Here is a 19,819-nt window from a genome sequence, read left to right as displayed (position 1 = left end):
AGCTATATCTTTCCTTTTGATTAACAACATTCTCCAGACCTCCCATCCCAGAGGGAAATTCCTAAAGAGGGAACCCAAAATCCAGAGCAAGACCCAGAGTCTGATACATGTGCCAGGCAGCAACAAATTAATCCATCCCCGAACTTGAAGCCCAGGCTCCTGCAAGTCTCAACTTGCAGTGAAACAGAATGGAGGCAGAAGGAGCCGGGAGGTTAGGACCCTTCTAAAGGAGCAGCCACTGGCATGAAAAACTATTTTGTCACTTCCCACCGCAGGGCACGGTGCTGGCTTTTCAGTGGCCATGGCCAAGCATCATTGACTGTATGTCTTAAATAACACCTTTTCTTTTTTTTTTTTTTTTTAGGCAGGCTCTCACCATGTTGCCCAGGCAGCTCTGAACCCCTGGACTCAAATGATCCTCCTGCCTCAGCCTCCGAGGACCTGAGACACGACTTGTGTACCCAGCCCTGGAAGCCAAAGCTAGAGGACAGGTGCTGGCAGACCCGCCTTATTGGGGGCCTGACTCCCTGGCTGGTAGACGGCTGTCTTCTCCCTATGTCCTCGAGCCATGGTCCCCAGTCTCTGTGCATTGGTGTCCTCCTCCCTCCTTGTAAAGACACCAGTCCCAGTGGATGAGGCCCACCCTAATGGCCTAATCCTAACTTAATCACCTCTTTAAAAGCTCTACCTCCAAACGCAGGCCCGGGCTGAGGCACGTATTGGGCATGGGGCTCCAACACGGGGACTCGTGGGGACAGAGGAGCCCACCACGGACTCCAGCCACATGTGTGAGCAGCTGGACCTGCGGTTCCCACCTACTAGCCCCAGCCACAAGCCAGGGGCAGCTCTCAGCATGGGGGACACACATCCCTGCTGCACGGAGCTGAGTTCTAATGTGGGACGACTGGTGACAAAACATGTGCACATAGAGGGAGCATCTTCCCCATGCTGGTGAGCTCTGGGAAGAAGGCGCCTATATGATGGGCCCAGGGTTGGCCTAGGGGACACTCGGGCTGGTCTCTGGGAACAGGGGACCCTGGGGTGAGCTGTGAATGGCAAGGAGGGGCCAGCCCTGCAGGGATGTGAGGAAGGTATCCGGGGGTGGGGGCGGAGAGAACCAAGACTGTGCCCAAGACAGGAGGACCCTCCACCTTCAGAACCCAGATTGGAGGGCGTGGCTGGGCTGGCAAGGGCTGAGGGCTAGGCCTCATGGAGACTTGGCTGGGAGCTGTGTTCCTGGGATGCCCTGTGATGTCCTGCTCCGAGGTCACAGTCAAGGCCACTGAGAAGGTCTTTTCTCTTCTCACCCGTCTTTCTACTTTTGACCCAACCTGAATTTCAAAGACTGCACGTGAATTCTCACCGGTTGCAACCCAACCAACCCAACGCAAAACGGGCATCTTTATTTCCACTTCTTTCCTCTGTAAAACCATGCTAACATCCCAGTCCCTAGGGCAGGCACAAAGCTCCTTTGGTGAAACCCAGCAGGACAGAGCCTGGAGGAGGCATTGATCCCCACATTCCCCCACATTCCCACAAGGCAGCAGGGACAGCTGCATCGCCAGGAGCCAAGGGCGGCCATGGCAAGGGCCCCAGAGGTGACCAGCAGGTTTCCTTATTCCAATTTCAGATTTGATTCAACTCCAGGGACCCTCCTCCAGCTTTCATGGCTCCAGTCCTCGCAGGACACAGGGTCTGCCCAGTCAGCAACCCCTGCCCGCAAAACTATCCTCAAAGACACTGGCATAGACTCAGTTAGTTGAAATATGGGGGATCCATGCTAGACCCCAATTGGACTAAAATTCTCTAAAAACAAAGAGGACCTCATGTTAAGTTCCAGGCAAAGGTCTGTAGATTCAGACCACCCCCACAGGAGGAAATGCAGTTAAATATCTTATCTAACCATAAATCATAGATTACACAATTCATTACCTTCTTCCTTCTGGGCTTTAAGTGACATCTTTTATGGAATCTTATCTGAATACACTCATAATGGTGGGTCAAAGCCAGGGACCACCACAGGGACAGAGGGCAAATGTACTCTGTGGCCTGGGCCCGTAGCCCGACAGCAACCCCAGAGACCTGGTACCAGCCACCCCAACCAGCATCAGCCCCATGTGGCTGAGCAGGGGCCCATGGTGTTCTCTCCAGCAGCAGCAGGAACTTGCTTGGAACAGGGCAAAGTTCTGGGGTGGGGTGCCCCTGAGCCCATCAACACCCCACCCTCAAGCGACCAGCTCCCTCCCTTCTTTAGTTCAGGGGCAGCCTGGCCACCTGCTCCCCATCCAAGCTGTGTTTCCTTCCCGCACGGGAGCCCAGCAAAGGCCTGGCCTTCCTGTTTGCTCCCCTGACCTGGTTCTGTTTTCACTGCCTTGAGGTCAAGAGATCCCGTGTCTGGCAGCACTGTAGTGACCTGCAGGTCACTGAGAGGAACAGGGCAGGACCTGCTGGGCCCTGGGCAGTCATCTGGCTCTCTTCCCCAGAACAGGAGAGGGTGTTTCAGTCAGCTTTTTTGTTGCTGTGACTAAAGGATCTGACCAGCACAACTGCAGAGGAGGAAGAGTTTGTTTGAGGGCTCAGTTTCAGAGGTCTCAATCCAGAGAAGGGCGGCTCCATGCCTCGGGGCTCAAGGTGAGGCTGAACCTCCTGGCGGGAGAGGGTGGCCGAGGGAGGCAGAGAGACTCCACTCTCCAGATACAAATATATACCCCAATGCCCACCTCCCACAGCCACACCCCCATGCCCACCTCCCCCAGCCACGCCCCAATGCCACCTCCTCCAGCTATGTGCCAATGCCCCTCCTCCAGCCACGCCCCAATGCCTACTTCCCAAGGCCACGCCCCAATGCCCCTCCCCAGCCACGCCCCAATGCTCCTCCCCCAGCTGCCCCACCACTTCAGTTCCCACCCAGCCAAGCCCTGTCAGGGACTAACCACTGACTGGGTCAGGTCTCTGACAACCCTGTCATTGCTCCTCTGGACCTTGCATTGTGTCACACGTGAGCTCCTGGGGAACACCTCACAGCCAAACCATAGCAAAGGGTCATGTGGCAGGCGGGCCCAGGTTCCCGGTCCTGCAGGCAGGTCCCTCCTTCTCCCCCTCGCGACTCTCCTTTCCTGCCTCTTCTGTGTCCCTCCTCCTCTGCCCCTTTCTCTCTCATCTCCTACCTCGGCCCCATTGGAGTCGGGGCCCAGGTGTGAGGCGGCCTCTGGGGTGCTGGAAGGGGTCCAGGTCCCGACTCAGCAGCTCTCTCTGGGTCCCCACCCAGGAACCCACCACGGAGTCAGGATCGATCCCCCAAGAAGCTGCAGTCCCAGGTAGACAATCCTAGGACGGGACGCGTGACATCCTCCTCCTGTCCTCTCCTTGCTTCTTTCCCACTTTGCCACCACTAGGGTCTCTTCTGAACCCTGGGAAGGGGTGGCACTGAAAGTGCTCCTGGAAACTGCTCTTCGGCTTCCTGCTGTGCTTGGCCAGCTGCAGCGTGGCTGTCTCTCGAAGCCTGCACTCAGTCTGGCTTCTGGGGGTCTGGAGGAGTGGGACAGGGTCGTCACTGATCCTCGATGTAGGGTAGCTGTTCTTGGCTCACACATCAGGCTTTTTTGTTTGAATATGGACAGTCCTTTGGCTAGGATGTGACAGTGTTTCCTACGGCAGCTGCTCACGCCAGCACAGAATGACGTGGTTCAAAACTGACTGGCTTGATCTCGAGGCGCTGAGGCGCTGGGTTTCCTGGACGTGTGCCAACGATGGGCCACACTGTGGGTGGGAGAGGCTGAACGGCAGGGGTGCACCCTGCCCCACCTGAGCTGAAGCAGCTCAAGTGAACCCACAAGACACTGATTAAGAAGAAAACCCTGAACAGCAGATGGGGATGGGGACGGGGAGGAAAGAGGGGAGGGACAGGGGGAGTTCTGGGGCTGAATTAGAGCAAATTACATTCCATGCTTTTCTAATTATGTCAAAATGAATCCTCGTGTCGTGTACAACTAAAAAGAACCAATAAAGTAAATCCTTTGTTTGAAGATCAACTTTGCTTAAAGCCAACGTGAATGCCTGGATTGGTGGCAGGGTAACAGTGCCTTCCGATTCTCCGCCATCTCCGTTTCATGGCATGAGCGTGGTTTGTCAAAATGCAACCAGAAGGCAGGGTTTTATGGGAAACTCTCTGGAGAGGAAAACAGCAGAAAGATCAGGTATGTTTAAAAATAAATAAATAAAAGGCAGAGGAGAGGCTGGGGGCAATTCCCCTGGGCTATCCCTTGATGGGTGCTGAGGGTGGCAGCCTGCAGGTTCCTCAGACCTCCCACCCACTGGTAAGGCTGGGAGGGGCTGAGGAGCAGGAAGTGGTCCACACAGGGAGGTGAGGAGAGGGCGTTAGGGTCTAGATTTAGCATTGAGCCGCCGTCTTCAGTGTTAACCACCATCTATGAGATGTTTTCCTCTTACCCAAACTCCCCCCCATTAGTGACCTACCCCATGGCACCATAACCCTGAGCCAATCCAAGAAGGACAGAACCCTTTGCTCTGGAAAGCCCCAAGGTGCCGTCAACCTCAGCCAACCCCATGCCATTCCCACCCGCCTAGCTCAGATGCCCCAGCCTGTCCCACAGTGCCACAGCTCCAGCTCCAACCCCTGCCCCACAAAAGCTGAATCCCAAACATCTCGGGGCCTCTCTCCTCTCTATAGAGGGATGGCCTTTATTTGTCAGCTCTGACAAATAAACCTTTGTGTGGCTCTCTGCCTGGTCTCCGCCCTTCATTTCTCACTCACCCATTTTGCTTTCTCACTTTCTCATTGGTGCCCAGACCCTAGAGCGGGTTCCCCAGTGTGTCTGGTTCCCTGGTGTGCCCGGTTCCCCGGTGTGTCAACTCCGCTCTCGGACCGGGCCCCGATCTGAATTCCATCATACAACCAGGCCCTCCATTCTGACGAACGCCCTATCAGCACCCACCACCAGACACTGCAGATAAGACCCCTGTCTCTGGTTGACCTAAACAACCTACGGATCCTGGGAAGTGACCGTGGATCGTCCGGCACTTCCAGGGTTACCGTGTGGTCAGGGGTACCCCCAGCCACAGCTTTCACAGCTATGGCTGATCCCTACTCTCACTGGGTCTATAGGTGGTCTTTTCTTTGGGTCCTGGGTTTTGAGGAAAACCATCGAGGGAGACCGGGCATTGCCCCTGGTGAGACCTCAGCCCTAGGTTCATCTCCATGGCTTCTGCCCCTAGGTAGTCTCAGCCAAGACCTAGGTTCCGAGTGCCTCTGCAGGTTCTGCCCCTGACACTTACCCAGTGACAACCCCCTGAGTATAACCGTCCTCTTGACTGGGTGATACTAGAGACTGGGGGACGCCCACCTCTAACTCACCTCATGCGTCTCCCCATGGGTGGCTCCTTGTCCACTCCCTCCCATAGTCCCCTAGGCTGCCTCCTGGCTAACCTAGAGTCTCTCTCTCACCCCAGACCTAAAGCCCAAAAAGCTTATCTGCTTGTGCAATCAGATCAGCCTCAATATCCTTTGGATAATGACTCTAAATGGCCGGTTAACAGCACCCTAGATCCCAGTGTTATCAGGGATCTTTTCAACTATTGTGAGTGCTGGGGAAATGGGAAGAAACCCCCATCCTCAGGCCTCCTCTTTCCTTCCTTCCAAACCGTCCCTCTGTTCTTCCTGTTCTCCAGCCCAGGTGCTGCTGCTTCTTCAACCCTCTCTTCTCAACTCAGGACCCTCCCGAAACCCCAGATTTCGACCCTGCTGATGAACCCCCTTCCTACCGCTCTCCACCTTCTGCTCCGACTCCTCTGGGACCCCCCTCACCTACTCTCAGTCCACCAGCTACTCGCTCTCGGCCCCCTCTAGGCAGCCTGCACCTCTGCCTCCCTTTTGTGAAGTAGCAGGGTCAGAGGGAGTTGCCCGGGTACACGTTCCTTTCTCCCTTAGTGACCTCTCCCAAATTGAAAGGCAGCTAGGGTCCTTCACCTCCAGTCCTTCAGGGTACATTAAGGAATTCCAACCTAATCCCATAGTACAGTCTAACTTCCACGGTCCTGTCCAACATTCTTCTACCTGAGGGACGCAGGCGAGTTTGGGAGCAGGGTTAGGGACAGCAGATTCCCAGCTCCTTCCAGACCTAGGTCAGGACCAACATTGAAATGCAACTGGAAGAAGCCTCGTACCGCACTAAACCAAAAAGTAAAATGTATGGTACTTTATTAATTACCAGCCAGTCATTCTTTCTAGGACTCTCTTTTTTTCTTAAATTCCATATTTTTTGAGCTCATGATTTTGGTTCTCTGCACCTAGGTTAATGTTTTTCTGAGCAGTCCTATTTTTTATTCAACTATTGAGTTTTTAAACATCCTTGCAATGGAGATTCACCTGCGAAAAGCTACAAGGTCATTACTTTTGTATGTGTGCACACCGTGTGTTGTGCTGTCTGTCCATATATGTGTGTGTGTCTCCACATGTCATGTACATGATATCAAGATTGGCAGATTGAAAATTAGTACTCATAAGTTTAAAAAGTGGATCCAAATACCTTTAACTCACGTGATTTAAAACAATTCAATTTATATTGGGTAAGCAAACTTAACTCACAAGTCTCTCGAGGTGGTCAAAGGACTAATAAAATGTTGATATCTATAAAATGTCTAATATCCATTGTTTCTAGGACTTTTCTTCAGGAAGGAAGAAATGGCTAATACTGTTCAATACATTTGTCAGATATCTTGATAAAAATAAGTAAAACAGATTTGACATGGGATCACTCATAAATGTGTTTGTTAGACATCTGATTAATTCACAAGGTTAAAATGCTAACTATTAAATATACCATCAAGCACTCTTAAGTCCTTGAATTCCATTGGGTAACATTATTGATGTTTTAATAAATCAATATAAATGGGGGGCTTAAAGTTTCTTTGTCATCACTGGAAAAAGGTTACTAAAAATTTAAAGTCCCAACAGGTATAATTCTATATACTTAAACATTGTGTTTTCATGAAATGGTAAACAGATGTGGTTCTATATACAAAGGTTTATAGAAGATTTCTATATATAAAGGCGCAAAAGTTTCTACTGTTCCAATTAAGAGTACTGTAAATAACATAAGGTATTTCTTTATATTTAGAGTAAAATAACTTATCTAAATTTAGAGATTTATAAGGATTGTTTCAGAATGTGAACAGAAAAGAGGGTTAACAGATGGCAAAGAGAAATGAGAAGGTTCTAGGTATAAACCATATGTAATAGAAGGAAAAGAAAGTGTATCTGGATAAGAAAGTCTTTATGGGATGAAGTAAATAAAAGGGTTTAAATAAGTGATAAAGAAGGTCTATGTAAGTTGGTCATATACGTATATGAAACAGTCAGAGCTATTTAAAGTTTTTTCCCCTAAGGTCAAATGTTAATGTACTGATATAAACCAAAGCTTAATCTATATGTTAAAAGAACAAGGATTTCTTAAAACATTAATTTACCCGTAACATTGTGTTTATTAATTTTCATCTTTTTGAGCAAGTAATCTTGAAGGAATTAAGGATTATACAACTGTGATTAAACAACAACTGTTAATTTGGAATACTGTAATATATTATTTCTTTATGAGTTAAACTTCACTAACATAAAAACATCAATGTAATTGTGATGCTATTATTCCTCTTTGTGTGTTATATGTGTTCATATCTTTCAGGTATACAAGTCTTTAAGGTAGAAGCTTTAAAAGAGCATTATATCAAACTGGTGTTCTCCAAACTAAAGCTGTATGGTAATTTTAGTCTTATAAGGATAACAAATTTTATTGTAGCTTTATTTATATCATTTAATGTTCTATAACTGGACCTGTTATCAATAAGATATATAAAGTTTTATGTTACTTTTTACACTGGGGTACAATGTAAATGTGTTTTTAAGTTAATGAGAGCCTAATCTATGTAAAAGTTAATATTGTAAAACACAAAAGCATTTTGCTGCTTTTTCACAAAAAAGGTTAAAAGTTCTCGGCCTTTCTTTAATTCATGTTTTAAATGTTATATTGTGTTAGTTAATATTCATGTGAACTTGAGAAACAATATATGTAAACTTTGTAAAATGATATTTAAGAAGCAAAGATCAGCTTCAGAACTAGAACATTTTACCTAAGATTTATGAAGAGCTCCACCTTACCTGAGATAAGGCTCTGCCTCCCTCCCACCTTAAACTACATGTCAGAATGACTCCAAAACAGGCAAGACTTCAGTTCATTTAATGTTGTATTCAAAAGATTAATTTTTATTGTTAAGATTACTAGGATCTCAAACAGGGGATATAATATATACCTCAGCCAAAATTCAAGATAGTTATTACACAAACTAAATATGCTTTTAACTCTTGTTAATTTTATTATTAAAAAAATGATTATTTTTATTTTGTATTTTCCTTAACTGTCTAAGTGTTTCCTGTTAATGTTTTGCAGAGGTATTGCTGTAAGAACACACAACCTGGGTTAATTTAAGATAATAAGCCATCACCTAAAGGACAGTTAGAATAGTACAGACCCCAATTAATAAAAAGAGGTAAATGACTGTAAGGTTATAGACTAAAGTTAAAGCCCAATACTCTTAATTTAAGACTGGTGAGACTTATTTGCTAGATGTTTAAGATCAAGACCTAAATATTAAAGTTAAATTAAACAGACCAAGAAAACCAATATTTGGCTCTTGCCCTCTGAGTTATTCTGAATCCAGGAAACAGGGGACTTCTCTAAAGAGCTTTGCAACTCTGGGCCACATAACCTCCCGATCAGGGAGATTAATGAGACCACTGGAGAACGGAAAGCCAATCATGAAGAGGAGGGTCATTGGAGAAGGGAGACATCCCTGATGCTTCCAAGGGAAGCCACATGGTCAGCAAGACCTGGACCCATCCTAGCGCAAATGGCACTAGCAGAACTGCGAAGCTGCTCTCAAGTTCCTCCAGGAGTGACTCCCACTGAAACTCAGCTGACTGTTAACAATAGATAGAAACAAAGTCAATTTTGACCAGCTTGACCTTGAACACCTAGCAAAAGCAATTAAACCAAAACACAGCCATTCCTGGGCAGAGAGAGAAATGATAATTAAATATAACTTAAGATATGCACTTGAATAGTCCCTAAGAATAAGTAAGACTGAAGGCTATGAAAAAGAGATTCTTAGGCAAGAATGCCTGAGAAGGATCAAGAGAAACTGCCAGAGCCAGAAGTTGTTAGTTTAAGGCCTACAGACATTAAAAGTTAACTGTTGTGTTTACTACATTTCTGATAACTCTGGGGATGTTAAGGATTCATATCCCCAATTAAGAGCCTTGTCCTCTCCAACCTTGTTATGGGGACAGCTTCTCAGCCCTCACACCTCCTGGCGAGAGATGATTTAATAGCAGGTCTTCTTAGGCCTCAACAGCTCACTGGGAAGTTCCTACTCACGTGAGCCCTGGACACAAAAGGGCTATTCAATTTGTTTCCCTACCGGCCACCCTGGGGTTATGGCAGGCCTAGCCACAGGAAAGGCGGGAATGACCACGTCCATTACCCATTTTCACCAGCTCTCCATCAGCTGATCAGGGATATCCAACAGGCAGCCAGTCCATACTAACCCTCCAGAATCAACTGACTCCTTAGCTTCTGTGGTCCTACAAAACTGCCGTGGGCTGACCTACTAACAGCAGAGAAAGGCGGACTCTGTCTGTACCTACAGGAGGAAGGCTGTTTTATGTCAATCAATCTGATATAGTCAAAGACAAAACAATTCCAACAGGACCTTGAATGTCAGAAACAACAGCTCTCCTCTGTTGGAGGATGGCAGCTAAGAACCCCCTTCTCCAGTGGGTACTTCCTTTCCTGACCCCTCCCCCTGTCATAGGCCTTCTGTTAATGCTTGCCCCTGCATCATTAGATTTGTTCAAGGCCAGATTCAAAGGATCTCTAACTAAACTGTGAACCAGCTTCTGTCACAGGACTTCCAACCCCTCACCAACATTGGGCCGTCCGGAGTCAACATCACCCACCTCCAGACCACTACCATTCCCTCAATGACACCCCACACCCATAACAAAGGACCAGACACCGCCCCTTCCCAGCAGGAAGAAGCTACAGAAGATTGATCTATGCCTCTGTCCCTTAAGGGGCCCAATAACAAACAAAAAAGGGAGGAATATAGGGTCTCGATTTACCATTCGAGCAGCCATCTTAAATGTCAACCGCCATCTTATGAAATAAGTTTCTCTTTCCTGCACTTCCTCTTACCCGAACTCCCCCCACCCCATTAGTGACCTACCCCATGGTACCATAACCCTGAGCCAATCCCAGAAGGTCAGACCCCTTGCCTCTGGAAAGCCCCGAGGTGCCATCGACCTCAGCCAATCCATGCTATTCCCACCGCCCAGCTCTGACGCCCCCAGCCTGTCCCACAGCACCACAGCTCCAGCTCCAAATCCTACTCGGCAAAAGCTGAACCCCGCAACATCCAGGGGCTTCTCTATCCTATAGAGAGATGATGGCCTTTACCTATGAGCTCTGACAGAGTCTCGTGTGATGTCTGCCTGGCTCCCTCTTACATTTCTCGCTCACCCACCTCTCATTCCTACTTTGCCCTCAGGTGACCCAACATTGCTTACCCATGCCCCATGCCAGGGGAAGGCCACAGCCAGATACTTCCAAAATCTACCCGGGCCTGTTTTTAGGAGAAGTCAAAGTGAGTGGGACACGGGCGGTTCTCAGGCCTTGGCCTGGGCTCACTGTCCCCGCTCTGGCCTGGCCTCTGGAAGCAGGAGCTGAGCATCTCACAGCTGGACCTCCCTTTAGAAAGCAAGGGAAATGAAGAGGCCCCTTCATCCTGGGACAGTGAGGGGCAGCCGCTGGGCTTCCCCCTGAAGGAGTCTCCCGAGGGCAGGGCCTTCTCCATACCAGACAGAACTACGGCAACGTCCAGACACCACGCAGGGAGGACAGGAGTCCAGCTGCACTTCTAAACAGGCTGATGGGAGCTTTCAGAAAACAACGACGCAGATCCCAACTCCACAGAGGGAGACCCCCGAGAGGCCTGGACTTCCTCACTGATGTCAGGACAAGAATGGCTGCTACTCTGTTGCTGGGGACTTTAAGGTGTTCGATAACAAGACCAAGGAGGCAAACCAGGAGGGACTGTGGACTAAAATAAAGAGCTTTTGGCTACCCCAGGTTGGCCAGCCCCGGAAGGCCACCCTAGTAAGAGCCCTCCCAGGAGTTTTAGAAGCACAACAGCCCGGGGGCCCAATCTAAAAAAACGCCACAGGAAACATGGGTGTCCTGGCTATCCCTGTTTAGGGCGCCAAGTGACAATGCAAACCAGAGCCCTTCTTGGCACTGCTGGAAGATGACCACTACAGAATGACACCACACGGCCCCAGAAGCCCAGGTGGGTGTCTCGTGGGAGGAGACTTGGCCACCTCCACATGGTAGGTAGGAAAGCCGGAGTTCTGGCTGGGGCTGGAGCTGCTGCTCTGTCCTGGCTCAGCCTGTCGGACCTCGGTCAACCAGCAGTGCCCCATGCCAGGAGTGGACAGCAGGCCTACGGCGAGATGCTGCACTTCTCCTCTTACTTGCAAAATTGGCTGTTAAACTACCTCCATTCCTCAGGTCCCAGAATGTCCTCTGCTCTCTGTTAGGAAGGAGCCTAGGGACAGAATCAGGAGCGAGCACCTCCTTGTCCAGAAGCCACGTCCAGGTATCACTGCCCTCAGAGCCTGGCATTCATTCTGCCCCGGATCCCTAATCACGGAACAGCAAAGCCGTCAGAGGACACCTGTATGTAAATGGAGAGGGGAGAGTGGTGGCAGAGGCCAGGCTTTTAGCTTTAGCAGAGCCAACAGAGAGATGAAGGCTATGCTTCACTTCAAGGCCAGGAGACTGCCACCAAGCAGACCCTCCTGGCCAGGATGAGAAGATGACCAAGGGACGAGCGTCTCGATGAGCACCGTCCCTCTGGATTCCCACAGGCGCTCACCTCGCCAATCCTTGGGCGGCAGCCGGGACTCGAGCCACCTGAACTAATCACGTGCAGCAGATGTACTTACGCACCCAACTGGTGGTTTATCTTTTCAACAGAATTCTCTGAAGGGAGGAGTAATGGTGAGATGACTGTCCCACTGTGTCTGGGAAATCCATGGCGGAGCATTTCAGGACCCCAGAAAACAGCCCACGCTACCATCTGGACGCTGAGCTTCCCCCCAGCATTAAACACGCACAACGGCCTCAAGTTTAGGGAAAAGAATCCCTCGAGGCCCCCACTACAGCCTCGCTCCCTCGAGACCCCCCACTACACTCTCCTTTGCTCCCTCCCTCCCCAGCCAACTGCTGGGACATGGGGAAAGCCACCATCACACGTGGCAGACGTCAGTAGCTGCTCATCTGACAGCCAGTCTCCACTTCTGTCCTTGCAGGAAAACCCTGGCCTGGCGGGAGGGGCCCAGCAGCCGGCCCAGCCGCACACAGGCGGCCCTCAGTCACCAGGGCTCCTACTCCAGGGACCCAAGCCTCTGAGGATCAAAGCTGCAGGAAACAGCTGCCCCGTCCTGCGCCTGCGGTCCTCCTCCTCATTACTGCCTGACTGCACTGCGTGGCCACTCTGCCTACAGCCTGTGGGCTGCACCGAGTATCATGAGTGACCCAGGGAGGACTGAAGTCCATGGGAGGTGATACATGGGCCCCCGTGCAAAGCCTGCCATTCCACAGAAGGGCCTTGAGCAACGTGGGATTTTGGTATCCAAGGAACCCAGCTCCCCACAGAGGCTGAGTGATGGCTGAACCCCCCCTTCTCCACTCCAGGTTTGGACACAGGAGTGGCCTGGTACTGAGCAACAGTCAGAGATGTTGATTGACATTTCTGGAAGTGTGCCTTAAGGGGAGCAGACTCGGATGCACAAGGGCTTTTGCCCCATCTCTCCGTCCTTCCTTCTGAGTGAAGTATAGATCTGATGGCCAGAACTATAGCAGCCACCTTGTCACAATGAGGAAAGGCCAGGAGTTGTAAGATCCTTGATGCTCAGACATCCTCCATCCACCAGACCAACACCTACCTGTGGCCTTTCTGGCCTTGAATATACCTGTGTCTTGGCGATGTCCGTGTTTTCTGGGATTCCTACTACATGCAGCTGGCCTTGATCCCTACAAGAATTGACCCTCAGGTCACTGATGCTCCAGCCCCTCCAGTCCAGCTTTATCTCCAGGGTCCACTAACCACCTCTCAGGGCCATGACGGCGTCCCTGGGCAACATACCCAGGACACCTTGTGCGCCTCCCTGGCCCCTCTGCAGCATGCAGCCACTGCCTCCCAGCCTCCGTCTCCCCTCCTGGCCCGGCAAGTCACATCTCCTGGTTCTCCTGCCACTTCTCTGCCGTGGTTCTGAGGACTGGTCATCGTGAACCTGTCCAGTGCTGGAGTCCTTCAGGGCTGGCTCATCAGCTCTCTTTTCTTCTCATGATTCTTACTGGGAAATCTCATTCTTTTCATGACTCCAGTCATTACCATCAGACTTCCAGACGCACCTAGAAGTCTGTGTCTCTGGGCAAGAAATGGGAGGAGGGAGAGGTTCCAAAGTCACCCTGAGCTCGGTGGCAGGGGCACAGCAGCAACAAAACCAGCAAGAAGCGGCCACCGTGGCTGTCACAAGGGAGCACTGGGCCAGGGAAGGCCCCCACGCCCGCATGCGTCCAGTCGATCCTGGCACCTAGGAGGAGGGGCCGCCAGCTCACCTCCCGCAGAGGAACCTGGGGCGTGAAGAGCCGAAGGGCCTCGCCGAGCCACAGCAGAGCAAGGCTGAACCCGGCAACGAGGCCCCAGGCCCTGGGCACCAGCCTGTCACCCACACAGATGCCGACACATGTCCAAGTCAAGGACATGGCCTGCAGCGCCATTCTAAGGGCTAATGGAAAACGGGAGGCGACCTCATGCCCACCAGCCAGGGACAAGGAGCCGGCTGGCAGCAGAGGGCTGGGAACTATCCTCAGGGAGGCGCCCAAGGCCTGAACAGAGGGACAGTGGTGAGTCTACACAGCAGCACCAAGCACGAGGTGGACCCAGCATGAGAAGGGCCGCAGGAAGGGCTGCGGAGCACCAGCTCGTCTGTGCCACACGTTGGTTTTTCTTTTACAAAGAGAACATTCACTGTGTTGCTTTTATATAATTTTGACTTTAAAAGTCATCAGCCAATAAGCTGATGACACACACAAGGACACACGCTGTGTGATCCCCATGTGAGTTTCCGGAGATGGGGGACCACAGAAGGGCAGAGTCACGGGCAGGGCGGAGCAGGGGGGTCTCACTGTGGTGGGTGAGTTTCTGACATGTAAGAAGGACGGCCCCTGGAGGCCGCTGGACACCGTGGCCCACGGTTAACTGTGCTGCTCTGTGCCCTGCATGCTGTTGGGAAGTGGCTGGCCCAGCGTGGTGTCCCGTGGTGAAGAGCGTCATCCAGGACATACGTGACTCTCCTCGGAGCTTCTTTTTCCAGGTCAACCTTCCAAATATGACATGAAGCCACTGGACCAGACCCCAGGGAGCACGGGGCAGGTGCTGTGGGGGAGGCAGGGGTCCTGAGGCCCTTCAGCCAAGACGCACTGCCCTGAGCAAGGCACAAGGCAGTCCTGCAGCTGCTGCCTGGCCAGAGGAGCACCAGGCCCCACACAGGGGGCACCTCCACCCTCCACTGTGCCCAGGGCATGGGACCACCCGGGGCAGAGGGCAGTGGGGGGTCTGCACATCTGCAGCACAGGCGTGGACACAATGACCCCGGCCTCCTCCAGGGACTGCGAAGGTTAAAATGATAACAAACCAATGTGTCTTGACACGGCCTGGATGTCCCCACAGCCACCGCCATGGTCTAGGTCCCTCAATTTCCAAAGCCACAACTCAGATAGTGCCACTAGCCTAGATGAACGTCCCCCTTCACTCACAGCACCTTGGAGCCTCGGAAGCCCACTCGCCCCTAGCGAACCCCAGGGCAGCGCAGACCCAGCCACCTGGCAGGGCAGGCAAGGTGGGCATCGCGAGCACCGCCCAGGCACACTCAGCCGAAGGCAGCGGGCGGGCTGGCAGGCTCCTCAACCACCTTCATATCCACACTCCCCTGAAACCTGAGCTCGAGCTTGACCTGGTCCAGCAGCGCAGGCTCCAGAGCACCTGTGTCCAGGCACAGTTTTCTCAAGGAAAACCCAAGTTTTATCTGGGAAAAAAAAAAAGGATGAATAAAGCCTGGAATTCTGGTGCCACTTGAGGGACAATCATCAAACAGGCTATTTTTTTCATTTTTCCACAATAGCCCAGATCTGGAACATGCACAGGTGGAAAAAGAAAATGTGGTCGCTGTACATGGTGGAATATTACTCAGTCCTAAACCATAACATGTCTTTATCATTTGTAGCAACATTGATGACCTCGAGGACCTTAGGTTACATGACATAAGCCAGGCAAGAAAGACAAATACGGCTCGTTCTCATCTACGCGTGGCAGCTAAGAGTAGATCTCATGGAGGCAGAGCTGGGAGGGAAGGAGGCAGGTGGAGGGAGGACGCTGATGGGTGCCGGGTGCCACTGGAGAGTATGAGGAACCTTTAACATTCTATAGAGCACAATGGGTGATTGACAGCTCTATATCTCAAAATAGCTGATAGGAAGGATTCTGAATGTTCTCAACACAAAGAATAAATGTTTGAGGTGCTGGATCTTCCAGTTGCCCTCACTTGATCACACCTGCATGCATGTGTTGAAATAAATCATTTACACGTGGGGAAACCAGGGCACAGAGAAATCAAGTAACTTCTGCAAGGTCACACAGCCTATTTGTGGCAGCACCAGGATTTGAACCTGTGCCCTAGAGTCCATGTCTTAACCACTGGGATCCACTGCCTGTAGCTTGAAAGATCAGCCCAGCAGGCTCTCTATGTGAGCCAAGGAGATGCTGTTTCACAAAGGACAAAGTTCCAGGGATCTCTCTTGGTCCAGGAGACACTGCCTTTGTGGTAAGAGGGTCATAACCTTTCAAACTCTCTTGGTGTGTCACAAGATGGACCCCATCTCCAGCCTCGTGCAGCCCCCAGTCCCAGATCCTTCCTTGCACCCACAGGACTCTGCTAACTGGCTTTTCAAGACCCAGTGAGACCTAGACGCCCCTGTTTCCAAAGGCTACTCAGTGCTGGAGAAGAACCAAGGTCACTTCTCCTCACCCTGGCCCTGTGCGGCACTCGGGTGGAAACGCAGCAGGAGGCGTGAGCACGGCCCCCGCAGCCCCCTGCCCAGTGTCCACAACACCGAGAGGAGACCTCAGCAAATCCTGTGCCCAGCCAGGCTTGGATCCGGGCCTCACTGGAGCCCAATGCAATGGGTCGCAGCCATTACAGAGGACAAGGTTCACACAGGCAGTCCCCTGGGTTAGGAGAGGGACACCTTCCCTGGGCCTGGAACATCCTGAGGAGGCACAGCGGGGACAACAGCCAGGCGCACGTGGCAACGGAATGACCAACCATCGTGTAGAGCCCCGTCCAGGACTCAACCTTGGCCCTGTGGCAATCAGCCAGGGTGGCAGAGCATGGGTAGGCAGTTCCCCTGGCTTTGTGCCTCTGCTCCCAACTCACCCAGACAGGGAGGCCACAGGTGCTCCCCCAGCCTGTCACAGAAGCTGCCACTTCCCCTGGCCTGCTCCACCTCCCGGGCCCGAGCCTCCACCTGGGCACAGGGGGCTGCCCTCCTCTCCTGTCCTGCATGTGCTGCCCACTCCTCTGCCACCTTGGAGTCTCTTCCAAGCATGGAGACAGTGGTGACTCCCCACAGGGGCCAGCTCTGAAGAGTGCCCTGCTTGCTTCATTTGTTCCCACCATATCCATCTCCGGCTGTCACATAGAGCAAAATAAAGCACCGAGGTGGCTTTGTGTAGCGCAGACAGGTCCGGATGAGCAACCCAGATGCCCAAAACAGGGCTCTCACTCGCACACATGGGCCCAGACCCCAACCTTGTGCCATCCCTGTGTGGTACCTCAGTCAAGAACCCAACCCCCAGCCTCAGTTTCCACACCCGTAGAATGGACAGGAGTGACACCTTGCTGGTGAGATGCAGGCGAAGGGCCAGCCCAGGACCAGGCACAGGACACAGAGCAGCTTAAACACAGTAACAGCACTGAGGCCTGGCGACCCAAGGACATGCCCTGAACATGGCCAGGGCCAGGTTTGGCCGGGACGCTGCGAGAATCAGCCAACCCAGGCCTAGGTCCACTCCTGTGCTGCCCCAGTCACTCCGACTCCCCTCCCCACAAACAGCACGTGACTGGAGGTGCTGTCCTCGCGGGTCAGCACCAAGCCCTCCATCCAGCACTGCACCCCTTTATTCCAACCCATGACAGGGCTTCCAGATCCAAACGCCCTCAGCAGCCAGGCAGGCATGTGATGTGGGAAACGAGGAGGGACGGGGACTGTGGTGGGCTAGAAGTGCACCGCGTCCAACCAGAGCCCACAGCCTGGGCTCCAGGTCCTCACACCTGCAGAAGAAGAAGCGTGTGTCCTCTCCCTGCGGGTGGAGGTGGCAGCTGGCTCTAGGCTCTCCAGGGACACCATGGGGGCTGAAGAGAGCTCAGCGGGCTCAGCCCTCCGCACGCCTTTGTAAGTGAAGGTTTATTGGTACCAGTCGCCCCTGCTCACCATGGCTGCTTTCACGCTGCACCAGCAGACCTGGGGAGCCCCCCAGGGTCAGCGCACTCCACAGTGCCACCGCCCAGCCAACCCCTTCCAGAAGGTCTCTGCCCGCCCTGTCTCCTGGCTCTCTCATCTGGTCCTGAGGGGCTCACAGAGAACCGCAGAGTTCTCAGCTGGGGACAGGTCAGCACATGGACGGCAGTGGTGGACCCCACGGGCCCCTGGAGTGCTGCCGGCTGCCTGGCCTGGCTGGGAGGGTCTGCTGCTTGTTCAGCCCAGCGCACGTGCTGACTGGCACCTGAAACCTCCCCCTCGGAGCATTTCCTAAAGACAGCCTGCAGTGGACACAGCTGCCTCTGACTCAGAGCAAGGCACAAGGACCCAAAACAACCATCAGCAAGGACAGCTCTGTCTTCCAGCCTCTGAGGGAGGACAGACTGCCAACTTAGCCCAGGGCCAGTACGGGCAATCACGGCTGGCACTGTGTCCATGCCACCGACATTGGTGTTAGGTCCCCTCTCGGCCTTGAGTCCCGCGCTCCCCTCCCTCACGCTCCCTTCCCAATGCCGAGCCCCCTCTGCACACGTGCGAGGGCCTCAGCTCCCTCCCTCCGGCCAGTAGTTACCCCAGCTGCGTTTATCTTTGACAAGCCCCAGCCAACGACCAACGCCACCTACCAGCCCGTAACTGGGGGTTTCCAAGAGCTGACCGCCACCCCACCCGACCTGGCAAAGCCTCTTACCGGAGGGTGAACTGTTCTGCCACGGAGCTGCTGGTCAGAGAGACCAGAAAGGTGGCTGTGTCCCCTTCGCGGATGAGGTTCAGCGGGACGGAGAGGGCAACGTTCTGGTCCAGGCTCAGCAGGGACCAGCGCAGGTCGTCCTGAGTCGGGTAGACCACCACGCTGCCAATGCGCTCCCGGGCGGGGGGCGCTTGCGGGGGGCTGTCCTGGCCCAAGTGGATGTTGTTCTCCCACTTGCCCTCCTCTTCCAGGGGACACTGGCCCGCCGCGTCGGCTGGGTAGAGACTGAAGAAGAGCTCCATGGCTGTGCCCCCCAGCAGGGCCGGGATCTCCTCCTCGGGCTCCAGGTCCAGGCCAGAGCTGAACCACTCAGGTAGCAGCTCCAGCTCGGCCACGCACAGCCCGGGGGCCCCCTGCAGCCGGCAGCTGGCCGCCACCTCCCTGGCCTCTGGGAAGGCAAACATCTTGACGCAGGGCAGGTCCTCCCCCGGGTCGCTGTCGTCCCAGGCCATGCCGGTGACGTAGAAGAGGGTCTGCACCTTGGGCCGGTTGGAGTAAATGGAGCTGTCGAGGATGTGGGGCTTCAGCTTCCAGTTGAAGGGGAACTTCTCCAGGTCCCCGAAGGCCGTGGGCGTCAGCAGGAGCTCCCGGGGCACCGGCCTCTCAGCGGAGAAGGGCCCGTAGCTGGTGTTGACGGAGGGCGGGCCCCGGGCGCGGTAGACGAAGAGGGACTCCACCCGGGCCTGCAGGCTGGCGTTGCGCGTCAGGTCCTGCCTGGCCTCCTTGAGGAAGAAGGACGCCTCGGCACCAGTGATGCGCAGGTCGGAGGGGAGGAAGGCCGGCAGCGAGGAGAACCTCTGCAGGCCGTCCATGGCGCCTCGGCCCGCAGCCACTGCGAGAAAGAGAGCAAAGATAAGACCCTGTTCTGCCATGCGAGGAGATGACCCAACGCAGTCCCCCCGCCACCTAGCAAGCTGCCCCTGGCCACAGGGAAAGCCTTGTAATTCCACACAGCATGTTCTTCAGGACTGTCCCCAAACCCTGTGGCATGGGAAGGAGCCCCAATGGCCACTGACCCATGGCCCCGAGGCGCTCGGCTGCCTCCCCCAAGGGCAAGTGTTACTCCTCCCATCTTGATCTCGCAGAGAGAGCCCCACGCCCAGGTACGGGGTCATCTTGGTGGCCCCTCACTGCAGAGCACGTGGCACCCACTACGCCCGCCACCCAAGCCGGCCCCACCCAGGTTCAAGACTTGGCAGCTCCTGCTTCTCTCCCCCCCCACCCCCGGGTGACAGGACTCAGACACGGAGATACATCCAGAGTCATCAAGAGGCTCGCAAAGCTCAGGCTCAGCATTTCCACTTCTAGGAATCCCTCCTTCTGAAACACTGGGGTGGGA

At 53.2% G+C, this 19,819-nt stretch overlaps 1 protein-coding gene across 1 annotated transcript in view; it reads right to left on the bottom strand.

Moving 5' to 3' along the window:
- TMEM132B (transmembrane protein 132B) overlaps positions 1 to 19,819 on the bottom strand; it is a 317,079-nt gene that overhangs the window by 190,036 nt on the left and 107,224 nt on the right. The window contains exon 2 of the mRNA XM_081285511.1: positions 18,421 to 19,312. Within this exon, the coding sequence (XP_081141637.1) occupies positions 18,421 to 19,312 (892 nt within the window). The remainder of the gene's footprint in view (positions 1 to 18,420; positions 19,313 to 19,819) is intronic.

Source organism: Spermophilus citellus (genome assembly GCF_964194105.1).
Source record: "Spermophilus citellus genome assembly, chromosome: 3".
In the NCBI taxonomy this organism is placed as follows: Eukaryota; Metazoa; Chordata; class Mammalia; order Rodentia; family Sciuridae; genus Spermophilus; species Spermophilus citellus.
Note: the sequence above shows the minus strand (reverse complement) of the source record. Positions and strands in the feature narration are given on the sequence as shown.